The following is a 22,007-nucleotide window of genomic DNA, read 5'->3' as shown; positions in this document are numbered from 1 at the left end:
AAAGAGGCCTTTGCCGCCACAATCTCTCTCCCAGACATGCTCTTCTGGGCCTTGACAGCCACCACCGCTGTGGCTGGTGGGGGGAGGCAGCGGCTGGCTGCTCTTCAGATCACTAGCTGTGATTCTGGGGATGGTCCCCTCGTGTCTCCTGGACCCATGGGTTGACACACCAGGGGCAAACCTGGGAGATTCTAGAAGGAGGAGCCTGGGGGGCTGGGAAGGGGAGAGCTGACGTGCCCAGGATGACCTTGGGGCAGAGTCAGAGCGGTCGAGAGGACCCCAACCTCTGCCCTCTGACAGCAGCCCCGCCCGTTACTGGGAGCAGGAGGGCTTCAGGGGGCTGTCCTTCAAGTACTCATGGCAGCAGATGCAGAGGCAGGCGAGCAAGCGCATGTACTCCACAAAATCCACCTGGCCATCCTTGTCGGTGTCCAGGGCGCTGATGAACTGCTTGTAGTCACACTCCCGGAGCGTGGTCTGTGCGGGGTGGGGCGGGGAGGGATGAGGAGGCAGGCTGAGGAGGGCAGAGCAGCCTGGTGCTCACATCCAGCTCCCCTCCCCTCCACGCCTCCTCCCCGCCATCAGCAACCCACGCCCCTCAGCCTCAGCCTCAGCCTCAGCCTCCCTGTTCTGAGGATTCACCGCGTCAGTTCCCCTCCCACACCCTCTTTCTCAGCTCATTTACCTACCACCGGCTGCGAGTCAGGCGTTCTTCACAGAGCTCTCCCTGAGTCCTCCCAACCGCCCTGCCACAGTCTGGGAGGCGATTTTCCTCCACTTTACAGATGAAGAAACTGAGACTCCGGTTGTGCCCATTTCCCTCCCAGCACCCCTCCCCACAGTCTAACCTCCACCCCCTTGTGCCCCAGACTCAGAGCAGGGTCTTTTCCCAGAATTCAAGCAGTGCTTCCCCTGGGGGCTCGGCCCAGGTGCTCACCGGGGCCCAGGTAGGCAGCTCCTTCTCCAGGAGTTCCTTGAACTTCGCCTGGCAGAGCGAGTTTCCAGAGAACTGTGAATATTCCTGAAAGGTGTTCACGAGAGTAGCCAACGCCTGCTCCAGAAGACTGGCCATATTGACTGTCATGGAACAAAGGTGGGACTCATGGCAGAGGCTGAGTCAGCCCCTCTTCTCACCACTGCACTTCAAGTGTCCCAGGGACTGAGCCCAGACGGGATTGACCCCCTACACGCTTCCGACCCCACAAGCTCCCCCTCCTCTGAGCAGCCCTCCTTGACTACACCAGCTCCTCATTTATTTTCCAACCGCCCCCACCCTCTCCCACCACCACCGCTTGTTCCATTTCTGGACAGAGGCCTTAATTGCCCGACATCACTGCAAACCCCTCAGGGAGCGTGGCCCACTCGTCACCTCACTCCCTCACAGTGGTGGTAGTTTAGTTGCTAAGTCACGTTGGACTCTTCCGTGGCCCCATGAACTGTAGCCAGCCAGGCTCCTCTGTCCATGGAATTCTTCCAGGCAAGAATACTGGAGTAGTTTGCCACTTCCTTCTCCAGAGGATCTTCCCGATCCAGGGATCAAACCCTGGGTCTCCCGCCTTGCAGGGGTTCTATACCATCTGAGCCACCAGGGAAGCCCCCACTATTGTCTCCATCTTTTCTCATCTGACACCCAACAGTGGCTCGGTCTGGCTCTGCATCACCCTCTGAGACACAGCCCCCTGAGCCCAGAATCTTCCTCCCCTTCAGGACCCCAGAGCCCCTTCCATAGGAACCTGCATGGAGATCCTTGCTCTGGGCTCCCAGCCTCAGGTCCTTGGCAAAGCTGAGCATCCTTGGAGGGAGTCAGGTCTCAGAGGAACCCCTACAGTCTCACCACCACCCCTCACCATCCCGTCTGTCCTGAACTTAGGGAAGCTGCATCCAAAGATCCACTATGCCTCTGACTAGCTCTGCAGGCAAGGATGAGCCATTTAAGGTCTCAGGTGTCTTTTCTGTGAAATGGGGTTAATCCCACCTCACAGACCTAATCAGGGACCTGAATCAGATGGTCTCTGGAGACAACCAGCTCCGGTCCGGACCAGTCTGTGATCTACCCCAACTATAGCCATCCGCCTGACCCATGAGGGTCTTGAGACAGAAGGCTCTGCAGACAGGTACCCCGCTCTGTTAGAGGGGAAGCCCTTCCCAGAATTGCCCACCCACCCCCATTGCATTGGCCCCTCCCACCGCCCTCCTGGGAGATGCCTCCAGCCTGGGGAAACCCTAAGGCAGCCAGGAAGGCATGTGTTGTTTCCACGTGAGCCGAGTGATTCACTCCGTTCCCCCAGGGGACAGGAGTCCTGCAGCATGTGGCAGCCTGGGCCAAGGCTCTCTCCCTCCCTAATGATTTGTCCTCTGCTGGGCGCGGTGGATGGTCAAGAGTAGGGAGAGAATGGCAGAACCAATACAGTATTATAAAGTAAAATAAAGTAAAAATTAAAAGTTTAATAAAAAAAAAAAGAGTAGGGAGAGACAGTGGGGTTAAGTGCTGCCTGGGGTTTAACGCTTTGTGACAGCCCAGGATTGGAGCAGAGTTCCGGGTTCCCAGGAGAGGAAAGGGCCATGATGGCAGGGAATGGGGAAATGCAGAGAGGCTGAATTGCCCCTCTGGGTTCCTGCCAGCCTGCCTGGCACCACCACTGTGGCTTTTTCAGGAGCTCAGTGCCTGGAGACTAGAGGGAATCCTCTCTTGCCCACCTCCCTGGCCCATCTTGCCTCCCCGGCAGGAATGAAGGGAGTGGGTAAGGGGGGAATTAACTGTGGGCAACAGCAGTGCTTTAAGCCCATCGTCCCCATCCCTCGGCCAGACCTCAGCTCTGCACACCCCCTAAACCCAAGCTCCCCAGCATCCCCTTACTGTGCCAGGGAACCCCTGGGTCTATCACCAGACTCTCGTCACCTCATCAGTCCCCGCTGTGGTCATCCCTCTGCCCTCAAGCTCAGACCCTGAGCCAGGAGACAGAACTCGGGCTGACCAACACCCAACCCAGGGCAGGACCCAAGCAGCTGGCACTCACCACTGATGCTGGCGTTTCAAGTGGAGGAACCCAGAGACAGGACATCCCTATTTGTAGCCTCCCGATGAAGGAAGGGAGTAATTATGGGGAGATCCAAGTAGGTCAAGCTCAGGATGCCCCCCAGGGGCTCCCCTGCCTCCCTCCCTGGCAACCCCTACTACAAGCCGCACTCACACACCTAGCCATGCATACATCAAAGGCTGCAGACACCACCACCTCTTCATTTTCCCTCTGCCCTCCCCCAGCGTTGGGAACAGGGCATGGCCTCCTGTCCATCTCCTTCCTGCATGGTTAGAGGAGACAGGTCATTCGTCACAGCCGCCCTCTATCTCTTCATGCTGAAGAGGCATCCCAAAAGAGGGATGGACACATTTTTGCCTCACCCCCAGAGAATCCCCGTGCCAGAGAGGGTCTTGGTGAGCCTCTGGTTCAGCCCCCCATTTATGGTGAGACCACTGAGCCCATCAGACACTCTCCCTGCTTGATCCCCAGACCAACAGTCTTTGTGATGGGGGCATAGTCCTGGTGGCTCAGATGATAAAGAATCTGCTTGCAGTGCAGGAGACTGGGGTTCAATCCCTGGGTCAGGAAGATCCCCTGGAGCAGGGAATGGCTACCCACTGCAGTATTCTTGCCTGGAGAATTCCATAGACAGAGGAGCCTGGGGGACTACAGTCCATGGGCTCACAGAGACTCAGATACAATTGAGCTACGAACATTTTCACTTTCAAAGGGACAAAATAGGTGATTAAATAGGTAATCCCATTAGGGGATGGTAAGCAGAAAAATATGAAAGACCCCTGAATGTTAATGATTACTCAAGAAAGCAGGCTTGTTGTTGTTATTTAGTTCCTAAGTCATGTCCGACTCTTTGCAACCCTGTGGACTGTACCCTGCCAGGCTCCTCTGTCCGTGGGATTTCCCGGGCAAGAATACTGGAGTGGGTTGCCAGTTCCTTCTCCAGGAGATCTTCCCGACCCAGAGATCAAACCCACATCATTGGCAAGTGTATTTTTTACCACTGAGTCACCAAGGAAGCCTGAAAGCAGGTTTGCTTAACCCCAAAACCAAGCAGGCTTCCTTAGCAACAAAACCACACAACAGAAGCTCAGGACATCCCCCAAAATAGTGAAACAATGGAAGCATGAGCCCCACACACTGCGCAGTAAGCTCACAAAGCTGACATACTATCTGTACACATTAGGAAAACAATAATTTTTGAACCTAGCTTGACTATGTAGAGACAAGAAAACTCCCCTACTCAGCCCGGAGGAGGAGCTAATGATAGAAGCATTGATGTCTACTAAGAAAGACAAAGAAGGTCTTCTCCCCCTCCCCACTTTTCCTCTGATTATAAAACCGTAGCCCAGTAAGTTCTCACGGTGTGTCATCTCTCGTCCTCCCGCTTGTTAAGTCTCACAAGCGTCCTATTCCAGTAAATCATTTCTTCACTATATCACTTCACCTCTCCCTGAATTCTTTTCTGTGCCGAGACATAAAGAACTATGGTACTGGAGCTCTTTGGAGCCCCTGAAACAGCACCTAAGGGTTTCGCTTGGACACCGTGGGCAGAAAACTGCTTTCTTCCCCCGGGGGGACCATCAGTAGAAAGCCTTGAGACCCGGGAGGAAGGCGTGCTGCTCCTAGGGGCCCTTCCGGAAGTCTAGGCTGTGTTTCCCTGGTGCCCCCTCACCCCACCCCACCAAGCACAGATTCTCGCCAGGGCAGCCTGGAGCTAGAGCTCTTGTGCCCTGTCCTCCTGGCTCCACATGGCACCAAGGCCGAGTTCCCTGCACTCCCTTGGGGTGGGGGTAGGTTTCCTCTGGTGTGGGGCTTAAGGGTATAGCCCTCTGGGGTCCCAGCATTACATGGGGTGTCCCCTTTGCCTCCGCTCCTCAAATGAACCCTTCCTCTTTCCACAAACAAAGCCAAAGGTCACTTTGGCTCAGTTTAGTGATGTCCTCAGGATACGAGGGGCCCGGTACCTGGCTCTCTTCCTGGAATCTGCTTTCACTTAGATTTTGATCTCATTCCTTACCGCCTTGTGAGCTCTTTAATGCTTTGAAAAGCTGTTTTTATTCTCTCCAGCACTTTTTGTTGTTTTTAGCTGGAACCAGCACAGATCACCATATTACCAGAAATGGAAATCCCTTTATATCAATTCTCTCCTCCTGCCCCTCATCCCTGGGCCCGAGAGACCCCTCCTCGTTTCTCAGAAAGAGAACTCAAGATCCAGAAGAGTGTGGAATGGGGAAGAAACCCTAACGCTTATGGGGCAGCCAGAGAGTTCATGACACCTTGGCCTCCCTTGAGTCCCCCTGCACCTGAAGCTCAACCTTGCCATTAGCTCCCTGAAGACTCAGCCCCTTTAGATGAGGGAAGCAAGCAGTGGGAGGGCAGGGAAGGGAGGGCTGTGATTATCTCTGTTTTATAGGCAAGGAATTATGGGGAGTAGGGGACAGAAGCAGGGGACTAATGTGGACCAGCGATTGATTCAGTTCTGGGTCAATCACTGTTCCCACCTATGCCATCCTAGGAATGCCACGAGCAGCCACCTTCCTTAAGCAGATCACCTCACCTCTCTGGGCCTCATTTTCATCATCTGTGGATGACCAAGGAAAATAATGGTCACCGTTTTATAGGACTGCTGTGAGGCATAAATGAGTTAACATGCACACAGCTCATAGACAAATAGCGCTGGCACCTGGTGAGCGTGTGAATGTTGGCTGAGAGGCAAGTAACTTGCCCAAGTCACACAGCTAATTAGCGACGGGGTAAGAGCCATTCGTGACTCATGTCAGTATTTATTTTATTTTTTTTAAGTGTACTTATTTTCAGCTGCGCTGGGTCTTCGTTGCTGCACAATGGGCTTTCTCTGGTTGTGAGGACCAAGGGCTGCTCTTCATTGCAGTGTGAGGGCTTCGCATTGCGCCGGCTCTTCTTGTTGCAGAGTACGGGCTCTAGGCACACGCGGGCTGGGCTGCTCCATAGCACGTGGAATCTGCCCAGACCAGGGATCAAACCTGTGTCCCCTGCATTGGAAGGTGGATTCCTGCCACTGCACCACCGAGAAGTCCTCCTGTGAATATTTAGAAGCATCTCTTCTAGGCATTGGAGGTATAGCCATAAACAAAGCAGACAAAATCCAAGTTCTGTGGAAAGGACCCTCTAACGCAGGCAACAAACGGTAACAAATGTACTATGAGAGATGGGTAACATAAATGCAAGGAAGAGCAGGAAACAGGGCTACAGTGATGGGGCCTGGGGTACTTTACGTGAGTGGTCAAGGGAGAGCCCGGCAACCTGCTCCCAGTCTGAGTCCTTATCCCCCAGCCCTCCCCTGTTTCTCAGCCTGGCTGCACCTCCCCGGGACTCCTCCCTTTTGTTTGCCCAGACTGAGGCAGGCAGGTGCTCACCCTAGGAGGTGACAGGTGAGGGGAGGGTGGGTGGACTGGAGAGTCTGGGAGGAGGTGCTCTGGGGCTGGAAGACCATGATGAGAAGACCCCTTCACTGAGCCCTCACTCTTAGCTCCACCACCCTCCTCTCTCCACCTTGAGCATGTCCTTTACCTTGTTTGGGTCTTGATTTTTTTTTTTTTAATCTGGAAGATTCCTGCCCTGAGACTTCAGTGTGAAAATTCTTCATATCATTTGACAGTCCTGTGGAGTGTGTAAGAGTGGAGGGCCCCGCGTGTAACTCAGCAACCGCACGCAAAAGCCCCCACTCAATGGGGGAGGCAGGAAGAGAAGCAGATGCTCTCTGACCTGGCAGGACTGCCCTTCTCTCCATCTCCCCTCCCTCCTTGCCTCGGTTCCCCACTATCACCACCTTCACCTTACAAAGGCCTCTGGGAAACCCCTTTGCCCCCTGAAGGTCAGTGTCTGGTTCTGCATCTCAGGGAGAAATCAGATGAAATGTCCTGGAGCGTCCGGACATTCTTGTGCTTGTACCACGAGGACCTGGGCCTGAGGGACAGGGTGACCCCACCCCCAGTCTCATAGCCCCGTGGGAGTCAATGAACCTCCTCAAACTGACTCATCTCCTCTCTCTCATCATCTGAGCCCAGTGTGGAGAGAGTGTGGGAAGGGGTATTTGATTTACCGAGGCTGGAGCCAGGGAGGCCTTCGCTACAGAATTAGGGAATAGGGGTGGGGAGAGAATCTGAACTGGGATCAAAGAGAATCTGTAGAGCTTAGACCTACCACCTCTTCTGAGTGCCTAGTCAATGCCTGACTGTGCCCATTTCCTGGATGGGAGCCCTGAGCTGGTGAGGAGTTCAAATGACCTAAATGTGGGAGCATGGGGAGCCTCATCTGGGTCACTTCTATTGAAGGCAGGAGAAGGGGACAACAGAAGATGAGATGGTTGGTTGGCATCACCAACTCGATGGACATGAGTCTGAGCAAGCTCTGGGAACCGGTGATGGACAGGGAAGCCTGGAGTACTGCAGTCCATGGGGTCGAAAAGAGTCAGACACAACTAGGAGACTGAACTGAATTGAACTGTCTCAGAATCCACCTTTGCCTCTGTCCCTCTTTTCTTGCAGGACAGACCTTGAAGAGCAAATAGCAGAGTCGCAATGGGACACAATGGAAGGGGAGATACATTTCCCTGAGGTTCTGCTCCCTGCCCTAACTCCAGGAGAAAGTGAGAGAGAATCTGGCCAGCAGGCCCCTGAACAGCAAGCACCACTTTCCAGACCCTCCTGCCCTCTGCCTTGGCACGGAGATTTGCAGGGAGAAGTGGGATGAGGGAAGATTACTGAGACCAGCTAGGAAACTCATGTGTTTGTTAGTTTGTCAAATACACAGAAAGAAATTTGTCCCATTAGGTGCCTAGCCAGTCGGGGAACAGTTCCAGAGGCAGCCAGTCGTGACCGCCTCCACCAGCCCAAACAGCCCCAGAATCGGGGACAGAGGGCCAGCAGAAGCCAGGATCCACTGCAAGCTGTCACACTACGGCCTTGCGATCACCAAGTGGACCCGCTTCCCCATGTCTTCAGGGTCGAGAGACCAAGGGCATCTGGACTCTGCCCAGCCAGGTGCCCTTCATCTCACACAAAGCCCCAGGGGAAGGAGAGGAAGCCCAGGCTATCGCCTGCAGGTCGCTTAAGCAGGAGCCCCTTTCTCGCAGACCTGGGGCAAATTCCAGCGCCGCTCCCTGTATAACTTCTGCTGCTGCTGTCCAGTGGCTAAGTCATGCCAGACTCTTTTGCAATCCCAAGGACTGTAGCCCCTCTGTCCATGACATTTCCCAGGCAAGAATACTGGAGTGGGCAGCCATTCCCGACTCCAGGGAATCCTCCTGGCACAGAGATCAAGCCCATGTCTCCTGAATTGCAGGCAGATCCTTTACCACTGGGCCACCGGGGAAGCCCGCACTTAACCTCTCCCAGGCCCTGTGTCCTCCTCTGTGAAATGTGGAAACTAGGGATAGGGCCCTCACACAACCGCTGTGAAGAGTCAGTGGGATGTTGCTCGAACAGGCCTATGAGAGAGCCTGGCCAAAAACGAGAGCGCCTCGAACGGCAGACGCTTCCTCCTCTCGATTTCCTTATCTGTAAAAGGGGCCTAATGATAGTTCTCTGGGGGGTTACCATGGGGCTGAAGAAACAGTGTTCATGAAGGCAGCTTTGGGAACTGCTGTGGAAAGGTTAATTACCATTATCATACATCCCTGACCTGTATTCACTGGTTCCCTTCCCTACAGGGTATTATATTAGGAAATAGGCTCCTCTCTTTTCATTGCTCAGCCTGCCCAACCTCACCCAGCACCAGCCCCAGATGTGCAGTTAAAGCGAAACAGTGAGAACAAGCAGGGTGTCTCACCCCTTATTTGGGGGGAGCTTTTGTCTGAGCTACTCTGTAAGCAGTTCCCAAGCAGCAGAGCTTCCCAGGGAAGTGAGAAAAGTAAGAAAGTAATTCACAAAAATATTGTCTATTACTTGTCTACTATCCATCCCCCCTTTCCTTTTCGTTAAAACTCTTTTTCACTCCTCGCTTCCACTGCAGGGGGCATGGGTTGGATCCCTGGTGGAGGAACTAAGATCCTGCATGCTTCATGGTTCAGCCAAAAAACAGGAGCTCTTCAATTCGAGTAGAATTTAGAGAAGATATAGAGGGCCCAGGACAGTCGGAGAACAAGGTCATGGTACTTGCTCAGTTGTGTCTGACTCTTTGCGACCTCACAGACTATAGCCCACCAGGCTCCCCTGTCCGTAGGAATCTCCAGGCAAGAATACTGCAGTGGGTGTCCATTCCTTTCTTCCAGGGATCTTCCTGACCCAGGGATTGAACCCGGGTCTCCCACACTACAGGCAAATTCTTTACTGTCTGAGCCGCCAGGGGAGCCCCAGGCAGTCTTCCCAGACAACAAATGGCTCTCAAAGTAATAGATGGCCCTGGGGCCAAGATCAAACCCTTGGCCCTGTCCAGGAAAAGGGCCTCAGGGTAAGACAAAGTCAAAGAGGAGAAACTTCATGCGGACTTCAAAAAGATTTAAGGGCAAGTCTCAGATTTCACATACATATTATGTCTTCTAATAATTTTAACGTGTGTCTTCTTGAGCCTTTCAGACAAGAGGGTCTGTAAGAATCATAAGGACATTTTCTCCCAGCACCCTGACTCTAAGGTGGAAAGGGCCAGTCTCAAAGAGATTTATAAATGTGGCTTTTGTCTAACTGAATTTGTAAGTTGATACACAGGAAGCCCACAACATTTTTGAAGGAATTGTATCATCTTGCACTGAAAGGGATAAAGACAGCTCACAACAAAAAGCAGCTTTGGGTCTTAAACTTTCAGCACAGCAACAGGGCCAGCCAGATGACAGGGCCACTCTGAGCAATGAAAATACTGTCAACCAGCAAAAGGAGTTTATTGAGTAAAATTTAAAAAGATAGAGAGTCCTCCTGGGCCGAAGAGACCCATAGCAGGGAGCCACAAGCTCTGCGTCAGGACCGTGCTGGGGAGCCCTGGAAGAAATCGTTGCACATGATTGTGATGAGGGCCAGGAAGACGGCGTACTCCTGGAAGTCCACCTGCTGGTCACTGTTCTCATCCAGATCACCCATCAGCTTCTTCAGGCCCTCCTCATCCACCTTCTCCTGAAAGCAAGAGACAGTCAGGCCATCTGCTCTCAGGGCAGAACCCAGCTTTCCCCTCCTCCCTGGGCAGCAGGTAAGTGGTGAGCAGGGAGCACCTGGAGTGATGGGGAGCAGGGAGCACCTGGGAGCACTAGGGTGCCCTGTGAGTGGGGACACAGGGGAGTCATGAGCCAGAGCCTCCAGCTCTCCCTGCTGGGGGACCCCAGACCCTCCCTTCAGAGGATCAGCTCTGCTCCCTACAAGGGCCCAGCGAGATGGGCATTACCCACATCCTGCTGATGAGGAAACTCAAGCTCTCTGAAGCTACCACCACGCCTCATCACCAGAAAAGTGAATTCCAAAAAGGCAGGCTCTTTCCCATACCAGATAAAATGAAACCAAATTAGAAAAGTATGATCAAAAATATTTTTTTACAAAAAAAGCACATGCCTCGTATGTTCAAAGCCTGAGATGTGACCTTGGGATTTGTTCCAGCAGCTAAGACTCCACTGGGATTTGGTCCAGTGGCTCCACACTCCCAGCGCAGACTCCTGGATTAGATCCCTGGTCGGGAAACTAGATCCCACATGCCGCAACTAAGACTCCCGCCCATGCACTCTCAAGGAACCTCGTACCCCTGGACTGTACCCAAGGCCGCTGCCAGAGCCCAGTGAGCCCCACTAACCAGCCCCAGGAGATGCGCATCTCCACAGCCCTGGCATAGAGCCCACTGGCCTGTGGAAGGAGGTCGAGAGCTGGAGCTTCCTGCCCATGTACCCCGCTCTGTCCTCACTGCAGTGCAGCCAAGTAAATAACCGTTTTTTTGGTTGGGCGGAGGGGGAGTGGTGCACTTCTCAGGAGGTGCTACTGCTGCTGCTGCTAAGTTGCTTCAGTTGTGTCCGACTCTGTGCGACCCCATAGACGGCAGCCCACCAGGCTCCCCCGTCACTGGGATTCTCCAGGCAAGAACACTGGAGTGGGTTGCCATTTCCTTCTCCAATGCATAAAAGTGAAAAGTGAAAGTGAAGTCGTTCAGTCGTGTCTGACCCTCAGCAACTCCATGGACTGCAGCCCACCAGACTCCTCTGTCCATGGGATTTGCGAGGCAAGAGTACTGGAGTGAGGTGCCGTTGCCTTCTCCGTCAGGTGGCGCTAGTGGTAAACAATCCATCTGCCGGTGCAGGAGACACAAGAGACTCAGGTGTGACCCCTGGGTCAGGCAGATGCCCTGGAGGAGGAAATGGCAACCCGCCCCAGTATTCTGGCCTGGACAGTTCCATGGACAGAGGAGCCTGGCAGACTATAGTCCACGCGGTTGCAAAGAGCTGGACACGACTGACCAAGTGAGCACGTGAGCACACACGAGGGAGGCACTGATTAAAGGCAGGGCAAGGGGATTTCTCTCCAAAACATCTCAGGGTGTGCCTTAGCTGAGCTTTTCTCTCCCTAGACACCTTCTTAGTTTGGCAAGCAAATATGGAAAACAAAAAGGGAGAGGAGAGGATGGAGGGAGGAAGAGAGGAGGAGATCACAAATGAGAGCTGTGTGATCCTGAGCGAGTCCCGTCCCCTCTCTGGGCTCTGGCAGCACAGCCGTTCTCCGGAACGCTGCAGGGAGGAGCCAGCAGCAGAGTGCCCCCTCACGCATTCACACAAAGGCCTCCCTCTCACTCTGGTGAGGTCATAAAAGGCTTGACTCCACCCTGGTGTCTGCATCCCCAGGCCCGCCCACCCCCAGCCAGGGAGGGAGAAGAGATTCATCCTGTGCCCCCACACCATACACCAGGACCCTCTCACCCCCGGTCAGCCCCACTCACCCCCACAAAGCTGGGCAGCTCCTTGTGCAGAAGTTCCTTCATCTCCCCCTTGCTCAGCTTGAACTTGTCTCCCTCTTGGCCAGAGTACTTGTGGAAGGTGGCGACCATCACAGCCAGCGCTTGCTCCAGGGGACTGGACATCTTGGATCTGAGGCTACAGGGGTGGCAAGCGAGGGAGAGGCCTCAGTCCAGCCTGCAGGACCGTCTGCTGCCCTTGTGCCCCAAGCTGCCTCTCCAAGTCCCTCTCTGAATGGGCAGGCAGGGCTGAGTCTCCGCCTCAGCCTGTGGCTCCCTGGCCAGAAGCCATACCTCCGTCTCACACTAGGTGGGTGAGGCAGAGGCTAGACCTTCCCCTGTATTTGGAAGGGCCTCATGTCTCCTCCCATCATATTTGGGGCCCAGAGCGTCTACGGGGAAAAAGAAAAAGGCAGGGTGGCCAGAGTCCCACTGGGGATCCTTTCTGTCAGCTTCTATCAGAGGGCAGTGGGCTCTGTGCCAGGGCTGCGGAGACAGGCGTCTCATGCACAGTTAGTGGGGCTCACTGGACTCTGGCAGCGGCCTTGGCTACAGCCCAGGGGTATGAGGTTCCCTGAGGAGTGACCTCCCCCCTCAGCCAGAGGGCGTCGTTCTCCCATCTAACTGGAAGCTCCCTTGGGTAGGTTGTATCCTCCGTCAGACCAGGGGCTCTCACTCGGTAGGGAATGTGTCTCCCCTCACGCTGGAGGCACCGGAGCAGGGGTGCTGGGAACTAGCACTCTCCCTAACAGCAAGGATTCTTCTGGGACTGGAATTCAAGAAATTAAAAGCCCAGTACCCCAGGATCAGGACAGAATCTGAGACCAAGGACAGAATTTGGAGGTCATCCTTTCCAAGGCCCAGCCTCTCAGAGCGGTCACACCACCCTGGGGGGATTAGGCAGGCCCCAGGGTGAGGCCAGAGGAGCAGGCGCCAGAGGCAAGAAGCACCCTGGGCCCATCCTGCCAGCCCTGCCTTCAGGAGGCGGGAGAAGACAGGAAGCGGCAGGGCTATCCCGCTGCTCAGGGCAGGGGCCAGGCAGGCCCGCTCGCTTGAGATCCCTGGCTCTTAGTCCTGCTGGAACCCAGGACTTCTCAAAAACAAACAAACCCAGGATTCTCCTTAAAGCACACCCCAACCCTCCCACCACCACACACACTTCATATGCCTGGACCCAAACCCCCAAGCAGCAGCACTCAGAGTGAGAGATGCAAGACAGACCCCAAGAGTAACCCCTAAACCTCACAGAGGAGCTGGGAAAAAGCCTCTACTGACACTTCACAGGAGGTCTCCCCAGATGCAGAGACACACAGAGGCCCCGGGCCTTCCACCAAGGAAACCGGGAGACAGAGAGCAGCACAAGGGGGCATGCCGCCGAAGCTAGCACAGCACTGTAAGCCAGCTCTGCTCCGACAAAACCCATTAAAGAAAACGCCAACGGGACAGAGGCAGAGACCCATGGGGGTCTTGCCCACCCAGCCCTGCCCAGGACAGAGGTACTCACCAGACCAGAGGGCAGAGAGAGACTCAGGAAGGAAAGCAAAGGCCAGCTGCAGAGTTGGAATTTATATGCTAGCCCCACTGGCCCCCAACTTTGCATTTTAAGGAAACCAAACCTGCCCTAACCTGATCCCGCCAAAGCCTGGCCTGCTGCCACCCCCACACACCCCCTCCCAGTCCCTCCCTTCCCGACAATACCGGCTCCTGGGCAGCCCCTCCCCCGGCCCCGCCCTGGCCACAGCGGGAGCGGGGGTGTCACCGGGAAAAGGTATTCTGGGCCCTGGGCAAGGGGAGGCAGCCCCTGTTCACGGGGGCCTGGAGATTCAGGCCCAGTCTTGCTCTCATGACAAATGCCTGCGAGTCACAGTTCATTGGCGTGCCCGAAGCTGCAGGTGCGTGCTGGGACTTCACGGGCCTGTGTGTGTTCTGGGAACCAGGAGGCAGCTGGGGGCTATCAGGAAGAAGAGGGCAGGGCTGACCGCAGGGAAACAAAGTGGCTTTTAATAGCTGGCCCCAGAATAACTGTCAGTGATGTACTGAGGCAAGTGGGTGTGCTTTAAAAGACCTGGAAAGGCCCCCTTCGGGTAGGAAGGGGTCTGGCAGGAGACAGGGAGGCAGCGACAGGTGGAATGGCTCTGCTATCGCCAGCTGGGGTGAGCAGCAGTCTGTGTGTGTGAGGAAGGCCCAGGAGAGTTGAAGGGAGGAGAAAACAGGAGTCTCCTCCAGCTTGGGAGGTGGGCACGTGAGGAGGAGGCCCGCACAGCTTCCCAAGCCAGGAGACCAGGCTGGGGATGAGGCCACAGCCTCGGCCTCTCTCACCCACTCGTCCAGGCCCCTCCCCAGAGAAAGGCAAACACTGAGGCCTGTTAGGACCCAGCCCAGGGGAGGGCCTTTCAGAGAAGAGCAGACTTCACTCGGCCCCCTCCCAGGCCCCCGTCGCCTACTGCCTCAGTCCAGTCCGGGCACCGCCCTTCCTGTGTGCCAGCTCCCCTCCCCGCTCCAGATGTCCACCAGCTTCTTTCCCCTCCTCTGGCGCCCCTAGTCCTGGGTGACTCACCCGAGGTTCCAGGCCCAGAGGCTCAGGCAGTGACTCAGCGGCACCGCCCTCCTCCCCCAGGGCTAGGGCAGCCGAAGTTACGAAGTTACAGGGCAGCAGGCAGAAACCACAACCCAGCTCCAGCAGACAGGGCACTGGAACAGAACCCCCTCATCAGGCCCACTCTGGGGAGTCTGGGGTCATGACACCACAGAGAAACTCAGACTGAGAACCCCCAGAGATCAGACATCGAGCCAGGCTGCTCTTTCCCCGGCGGTCACTCGCAGTGGGACTTGGGGGCGGCCTGAGCAGCACAGATGAAACCAGGCCCCGGGGGCCCCCGGTGCCCACTCCTACACCTCTGCAAAGCCACCCAGTGTCCTTCCTCCCCAAGGCACTTGACCCCCTTGTGCTACTGCTCTTCTCTGTCAAAACCTATTTCAGGTCGAGCTTGGAATAAACATTGTTCTCCCCGAGGGTAAGGATCAGTGGGGTGCAATGCATTGGTTTTTACAGCACTTCTTCCATTTTAACTGAGGACTTCGGCAGATGGCACTTCTGCTCAGAAGCTGCAGTGGCGTCCCCATGGCCCTTGCTGGAAGTGAGGTGCTGGGGCTCTGGCCCCTACCTGCATATCCAACCTCTCCTGCACGTCTCCTAATTGCCTGCTCACTGTGCCTGAGCACTTGGAGTGGCCAAGACTGCCTACGCCCATCCTTCTGCTCAGAATGTGCCCACTCACCACCTCCCTGCCTCCCGAAGTCCCACATATCCTTCAAAGGCCAGCTCAATGCCCCCACCTCACGGAGCCGCCCCAGGGCTAACCAGAGTCTGTCTCCACCTGTTCTGTCCCACAGCAAACGCTCCTTTTGTTCTCGGAGCATTCTGATCTCAATTGAATCACTCGCGTGCCTGTCTTCTCTCGTCCTCACTCCCACATGGTGAGCTCACCGGGCAGGGACCGCATGAGCAAAGGGTCTTGCCCACACCAGGTGCCATCCTAAATTTACGGTTGGCACCGTGGTGGGTAGGGTGCTGGGGACAGTACCAGGGGGCCTTCCCACCTCCCGAAGTCACATCACTGATGATGCTGCCAAATCATAACTTCTCTGCCTGCTCCCAGGAGTGGAACTGAAACCCTGGGTTGGAAAACAGAGCTTCAGAGAGCTATGAGTCCCTGAGGAGTGGCTGCAGGAAATATCTTGCTCTGGGGAGCCACTGAGGGAAGGAGCACCGCAGAGTTCCCAGAGGGCAGAGATGGAGACAGGAGGCAGACAGAGAAAGAGACGAACAGGCAGTCAGACAGAAACTGGGAGAGAAAGTCAGAGAAAAACAGAGTCACGGAAAGTGAGAGGAAAAGGGAAGACCAGAGAGATGAGAGAGCGCGCCTCTGATGCTAGGGGCAGCATCTGGACCCCGTCCCCAAACTGAGACCAGGGCTGTGCCCATCAAGGAGCCATATTCCCGAACTGATGAAAATCACGGTAATTTGCCGCTAACTTGCTGCGTTATCTAGAGTAATTCCTTCCCCCTTGCAGAACAGAAGGGTTGGATAGGCTGACCCCTCAAAGTCCAATTCCATTCTGTGCTCTCCACTTCTTCGTGAAGGCAGAGAAGCCAGGACGCAGGCAGGCAGTGGACACATCCTGGCAGTGACTGTGCCCATGCCCAGCTGGGAAACGGGGTGTCCTCTTTCTCCTAGGCCTGGTTCCAGGTGCCAAAGGTTTCCCATCAGCCACTCCTGCGTTTTCCCCGTCTTGTTCATGCCCCCTGGTGGTTGAGATGTGTCATTGCAGGCTGGTCTCCCTATTCTTTCCCTCCCTCCTGTCTGGGTCGGCCAGCCCTTGCCCAGCCCTGCTCCTGACTCAGGCAGGAGAAGACAGTGCTGATTCACCTCCAGCAAGCCTTCCCACGCCCACACCTCTCACACCTGCATGACGTATGAAGTGTTTCCAGGACAGTTCCTGCTGAGACGCCCAGGTGGACTTCTGAAATGGAAATTGGATGCCTGTAAAGGGTTTAAAAGCCATAGGGAGGAAGCAGGAAGGAACTAGGTGGCAGAAGTGAGGGGCTGAACACTGTCAAGCTCTGTCAACCTCCCCACCATCTCTGGGGCAGTTCCAGGGAAAGAGAAATGGTCTCGCTGTTGGGGCCCGGGGCCCTTGCTTTCCCCTGACTTAAGCATGCGACTTGAGGAAGTTGCGCCAACCTCTGAACTCAAAATTTTTCACCACAAGGATCCTTTTTATTATTCCTCTGCCCTCCCCAAATCTGCTTTGAGATATTTTCTCTCAACAAACTGCACGAAATAATTTATCTAGCTATCCCCTAATGGGTCTTCCCCGGTGGCTTCATGGTAAAGAATCCATCTGCCAGTGCAGGAGACACAGGGGACGAGGGTTCCATCCCTGGGTCAGGACGATCCCCTGGAGGAGAAAATGGCAACCCACTCCAGTATTATTGCCTGGAAAACCCCACGGACAGAGGAGCCTGGTGGGCCACAGTCCATGAGGTCACAAAGAGCTGGACACAACTGAGTGACTGGGCCCAGCACAGCACATCCCCTGACAGCCCCTCGGCATGAGACAGCCTGCATTATCACACTGGGTTTGGGTCATTCTGGATCTTCCATGTGTAATGGATTTGTCATACCCTTTGCTGGAAGAGTCCAGACTGACATTATGAGCCACCTACTGTGTGCTGAGTGATGTCCATATATCATCCCATTTAATTTACACAGAAATCCCAGAAAGTTGGTACAGTCTTACCACCACTTTGCAGAGAAGAAAATTGAGGCTCAGAGAAGTTTTCCCAAGTTCACACAATTAATGAGGCATGGCTTAAACACAGGTGGCCACAATGGTAAACCTCCCTAGAAGAGCCAGTCATCAAGAATCCCCTAGGGACTCCCATCATTGGTTAAGACCTCACCTTCCAGTGTGGGGGATGTGGGTTCAATCCCTGGTCAGGGAGCTAAGATTCTATATGCTTTGTGGCCAAAATGCCAAAACATGAAACCAAAGCATTTTTGTAACAAATTCTATATAGACTTTTTTTTCAAATGGTCCGCATCAAAAAAAAAAAAAAAAAAGAATCCCCTAGAATCCTAACCTTCTGATTCCTACATAGACCAACCATCCATCCCCTCACATTATACCCAACCTTTGAGTCTTATTTCTGGACCTCATCCAGTACCCAGGAGCCCATCTCTTGCCTGCTTTGGTCTGACATCTTCAGTGGACCCCTCTTCCTTTCCCTCCAAATGCACTCTGGCTTGAATCTAAAATAAGCTTTAAAAAAATTTTAAAATAAACTTCCTCAGCTCTGCCACCTCCCTTGACTCTTACTGCTGCAACAAATAATACCTCTTCACACAATGACCCAAATCAAAACCTTGGCTGTCTTCCTATCCTCCCCTTACTGCCCTCCAGTTACACAGGTCAGGTGACCTGACCTAAATACTGCTCAGTTCTGTCTACGCTGCCTGAGATCCCGCGGTATCACCTTGCCCCTAGGCTATTCTAAACACATCTGTCCTTTTCCCCCACCGCTAACTTTGTCCCCCACTATGAGCCATTCTCAGTTCTGCCACCAGGGTGATCTTCCTAAAATTCAGACCTGACCATGTCACTCCGCAGGTGAAAACACTGAGTCATCTCCCTTAACTTTAGGAGAAGGCTACCCCGCGTGGCACACCTTCCTAGGTACCCAGCTGTGTTGAGGCACATGCCATGCCCTTCCGGGCCTCTGAGCCCTTGCCCAAGCCATTCATTCTCTCAGGAAGACGCCTCTTCTTGCTTTGTCCCCCTGTCGACCTGCTGTTGTCGTTTTCAGTTGCTCAGTCACGTCAGATTCTTTGCAACCCCGTGGGCTGCAGCACGCCAGGCTTCCCTGTCCTTCACTGTCTCCCAGAGTTTGCTTTAACTCATGTCCATCAAGTCGATGATGCCATCCAACCATCTCATCCTCTGTTGCCCCCTTCTCCTCTTGCCCTCAATCTTTCCCAGCATCAAGGTCTTTTCCAATGAGTTGGCTCTTCACAGCAGGTGGCCAAAGTATTGGAACTTCACCTTCAGTATCAGTCCTTCCAATGATTATTTTCAGGACTGATTTCCTTTAGGATTGACTGGTTTGATCTCCTTGCAGGCCAAGGGACTCTCAAGAATCTTCTCCAGGACCACAGCTCTAACGCATCAATTCTTTGGCAATCAGCCTTCTTTTCAGTCCAGTTCTCACATCCGTACATGACTACTAGAAAACCATAGCTTTGACTATAGTGACCTTTGTCGTCAATCTCCTACTCATTATTTATATATTTTTTTAGCCACACTGCGAAGTATTTGGGACTTTAGTTCCCTGACCAGGAATCAAACAAGTGCCCCTGAATTGGAAGCTCAGAATCTTAAACACTGGACCGTCAGGGAAATTCCTCCTCAGTTCAGTCGTTCAATCGTGTCCCACTCTTTGCAACCCCATGGATTGCAGCACACCAGGCTTCCCTGTCAATCACCAACTCCCGGAGCTTCCTCAAACTCATGTCCATCATGTCGATGATGCCATCCAACCATCTCATCCTCTGTCATCCCCTTCTCCTCCTGCCTTCAATCTTTCCCAGTAGCAGGGTCTTTTCAAATAAGTCAGTTCTTCACATCAGGTGGCCAAAGTATTGGAGTTTCACTTCAGCATCAGTCCTTCCAATGAATATTCAGGACTGATCTCCTTTAGTCTTCTCCAACACCACAGTTCAGAAGCATCAATTCTTCGGCGCTCAGCTTTCTTTATAGTCCAACTCTCACATCCATACATGACTACTGGAAAAACCATGGTTTTAACTAGATAAACTTATGTTGGCAAAGTAATGTCTCTGCTTTTTAATATGCTGTCTAGGTTGGTCATAGCTTTCCTTCCAAGGAGTAAGAGTCTTTTAATTTCATGGCTACAGTCACCATCTACAGTGATTTTGGAGCCCAAAAAAATAAAGTCTAACACTGTTTCCTCTGTTTCCCCATCTATTTGCCATGAGGTGATGGGACCAGATGTCATGATCCTAGTTTTCTGAATGTTGAGTTTTAAGCCAACTTTTTCACTCTCCTCTTTCACTTTTATCAAGAGGCTCTTTAGTTCTTCTTCGCTTTCTGCATAAGGGTGGTGTCATCTGCATATCTGAGGTTATTGATATTTCTCCTGGCCATCTTGATTCCAGCTTGTGCTTCTTCCAGCCCAGCATTTCGCATGATGTATTCTGCATATAAATTAAATAAACATGGTGACAATATACAGCCTTGACATACTCCTTTCCAGACTTGGAACCAGTCTGTTGTTTCATATCCAGTTCTAACTGTTGCTTCTTGACCTGCATACAGATTTCTCAGGCAGTAGTTAAGGTGATCTGGTACTTGAACCTGTTTCTTGAACAATTTTCCAGTTTGTTGTGATCCACCCAGTCAAAGGCTTTGGCATAGTCAATAAAGCAGAAGTAGGTATTTTTCTGCAACTGTCTTTCGATAATCCAACAGATGTTGGCAGTTTGATCTCTGGTTCCTCTGCCTTTTATAAATCCAGCTTGAACATCTGCAAGTTCACAGTTCATGTGCTGTTGAACCCTGGCTGGAGAATTTTGAGCATTTCTTTGCTAGCGTGTGAGATGAGCGCAACTGTGCGGTAACTTGAACATTCTTTGGCATTGCCTTTGTTCGGGACTGGAATGAAAACCTTTTCCAGTCCTGTGGCCACCGCTGAGTTTTCCAAATTTGCTGATGTATTGAGTGCAGCATTTTCACAGCATCTTCTTTTTGGATTTGAAATAGCCCAACTGGAATTCCATCACCTTCACTAGCTTTGTTTGTAGTGATGCTTCCTAAGGCCCATTTGACTTCACACTCCAGGATGTCTGGCTGTGGGTGAGTGATCACACCGTCGTGGTTATCTGGGTCATGAAGATCTTTTTTGTGTAGTTCTTCCTACTCACCCTTTAAATTTAGCTCAAAGATCAACTCCTCTGTGCAGCATCCCTGGATCTACTCCCCAGCCTCCTCACATACTAGAACACATGAATGTACATGTGTGTTCATGTGCACACCAGCAGAGCGGGGTGTTGGGTTAAGTTAGGTGTCCCTCCTACGCACTTCTGCAGCCCGTTGCCAATCGCCCTGTAACCGCACATTTTATGTGTCGTCGTGGCCATTTCTTTATGTGTCTTCCCCAACTCGATCAGGCTGCTGGGACCTGGATGCTGGGCCGACTCCTGGGATCCCCGGTGTTTGACACGGAGTGAGTGTCCCGTGAATGGCCAGAAGGAGGCACAAGCACAGTCCCTCGTTGCCGCCACCCTTTCTCCTCCCTTTGACCCCACATTTCTAAGACTCTAAATCCCCTACCCCCATCCCTGAACCTTCTCAGAGCTGACCCGCAGGAATTCCCTGGGGGTCCACTGTTTAGGACTCAGCACGCTTGCTGCCAGGGGCCTGGGTTTGATCCCTGGTCAGGGAACTAAGATACTATAAGCTGCAAGGTGCAGGCAAATAAACAAATAAAAGCTGACTTTCTACCATCCTACAAATCCAGCTGTCTCCAGTGTCACAGGAAGCAGCCTTCTTACCAACGCCAGTTTGGGGGAGGGGGTGACTTAACAACCCCACCCCTCAGAAGGGCCCTTCAGAGGGAGGGGCCCGTCCACACCTCCCGGCTCTGATAGAAGAGGCCACGCTCCCAGCCTGCTGCTCTCTTTCTCCACCAGCCAGCCCTATCCTGTCCTCACCTCCCTGGTGACCACACTAACCCCATGGGCAGGGGCAGGAGGACAGCTGCCCTCTGTGATGAGATGGGGAAGGTCAAGTCAAGAAGCAGCAGGAAAGGAACTTAAAGGGCTTTGGGCTCCCGTTCTAAATTATATTCTCTGGTCCATTTTCTCCAAACTCAAAAAGGAGAGGAGTGTGAACAATTAGTACCCTCAGAAACCCCAGTACTTAGGTCTCCTCCTTCTTGGCCCTTCTACTGCCATCTACATCTTTTAAGCAGGGTCATTCCTCAGGGGTCTGGCCAGGAACAAACCACTCTTTGCACCCACCCACCTCCAGCCGCCCTCACCCTCATTTGTGTCCTCATGAGAGAGGGCTCCCAGGGGCACAGGCGCCTTCTGGGCCATTCCCCCACACTGCTGGACTTGCCTCTCTGGCCCGCAGCTCCTTACAAGGTCAGAGTACAGGGGCCTGTAAGTTGCTAACGTCCGATGCCTGACTCAGGGGCCTAGATTCTGGCTGTCCTGCTGGCAAGCACTCAGGCCTGGGTGTCAGACAGACTGAGGTCTGAAGTGGAGTTCTGCCATTTGCTAGAAGATGGGGCCACAGATGGAAAATATCACTTGGTGAAACTGGTGCCAACCGGAATCAACACAAAGGGGAGTGATTAACATTCTTCCCAGAAACACTCAGCTTGAGAGATGCATTCTGCCGTCCTCTGATAAATCTAGGAACTTCCCAACTCTCAGAAAGGAGCTAAAGGCAGTTTCAGAAAAAGAAAGGTAACTCAGGAAGGTGAGTAGT

At 53.4% G+C, this 22,007-nt stretch overlaps 2 protein-coding genes across 4 annotated transcripts; both read right to left on the bottom strand.

Moving 5' to 3' along the window:
• Positions 1-312: 312 nt before the first annotated feature.
• On the bottom strand, positions 313-1,072 carry S100A3 (S100 calcium binding protein A3). The gene is made up of 2 exons (XM_052638242.1): positions 938-1,072; positions 313-477 (listed from the first exon to the last, which is right to left on the bottom strand). The coding sequence occupies exons 1-2, from the start codon at positions 1,070-1,072 to the stop codon at positions 313-315; spliced, it is 300 nt and encodes a 99-aa protein (XP_052494202.1).
• An 8,795-nt stretch (positions 1,073-9,867) lies between these two features.
• S100A2 (S100 calcium binding protein A2) lies at positions 9,868-13,849 on the bottom strand. Of its 3 annotated transcripts, none has more exons than XM_052637331.1 (3): positions 13,629-13,849; positions 11,916-12,069; positions 9,868-10,120 (listed from the first exon to the last, which is right to left on the bottom strand). In XM_052637331.1, the coding sequence occupies exons 2-3, from the start codon at positions 12,054-12,056 to the stop codon at positions 9,968-9,970; spliced, it is 294 nt and encodes a 97-aa protein (XP_052493291.1). In that variant the 5' UTR covers positions 12,057-12,069; positions 13,629-13,849; the 3' UTR covers positions 9,868-9,967. The 3 variants fall into 3 exon arrangements, with proteins under 3 accessions (XP_052493291.1, XP_052493290.1, XP_052493292.1); XM_052637330.1 differs by lacking the exon at positions 13,629-13,849 and adding an exon at positions 13,435-13,579; XM_052637332.1 differs by lacking the exon at positions 13,629-13,849 and adding an exon at positions 13,435-13,579 and having other exon boundaries at positions 9,868-10,117.
• Between the last annotated feature and the right edge of the window lie 8,158 nt (positions 13,850-22,007).

The sequence above is a fragment of the Budorcas taxicolor genome, chromosome 3 (assembly GCF_023091745.1).
Source record: "Budorcas taxicolor isolate Tak-1 chromosome 3, Takin1.1, whole genome shotgun sequence".
In the NCBI taxonomy this organism is placed as follows: domain Eukaryota; kingdom Metazoa; phylum Chordata; class Mammalia; order Artiodactyla; family Bovidae; genus Budorcas; species Budorcas taxicolor.
Note: the sequence above shows the minus strand (reverse complement) of the source record. Positions and strands in the feature narration are given on the sequence as shown.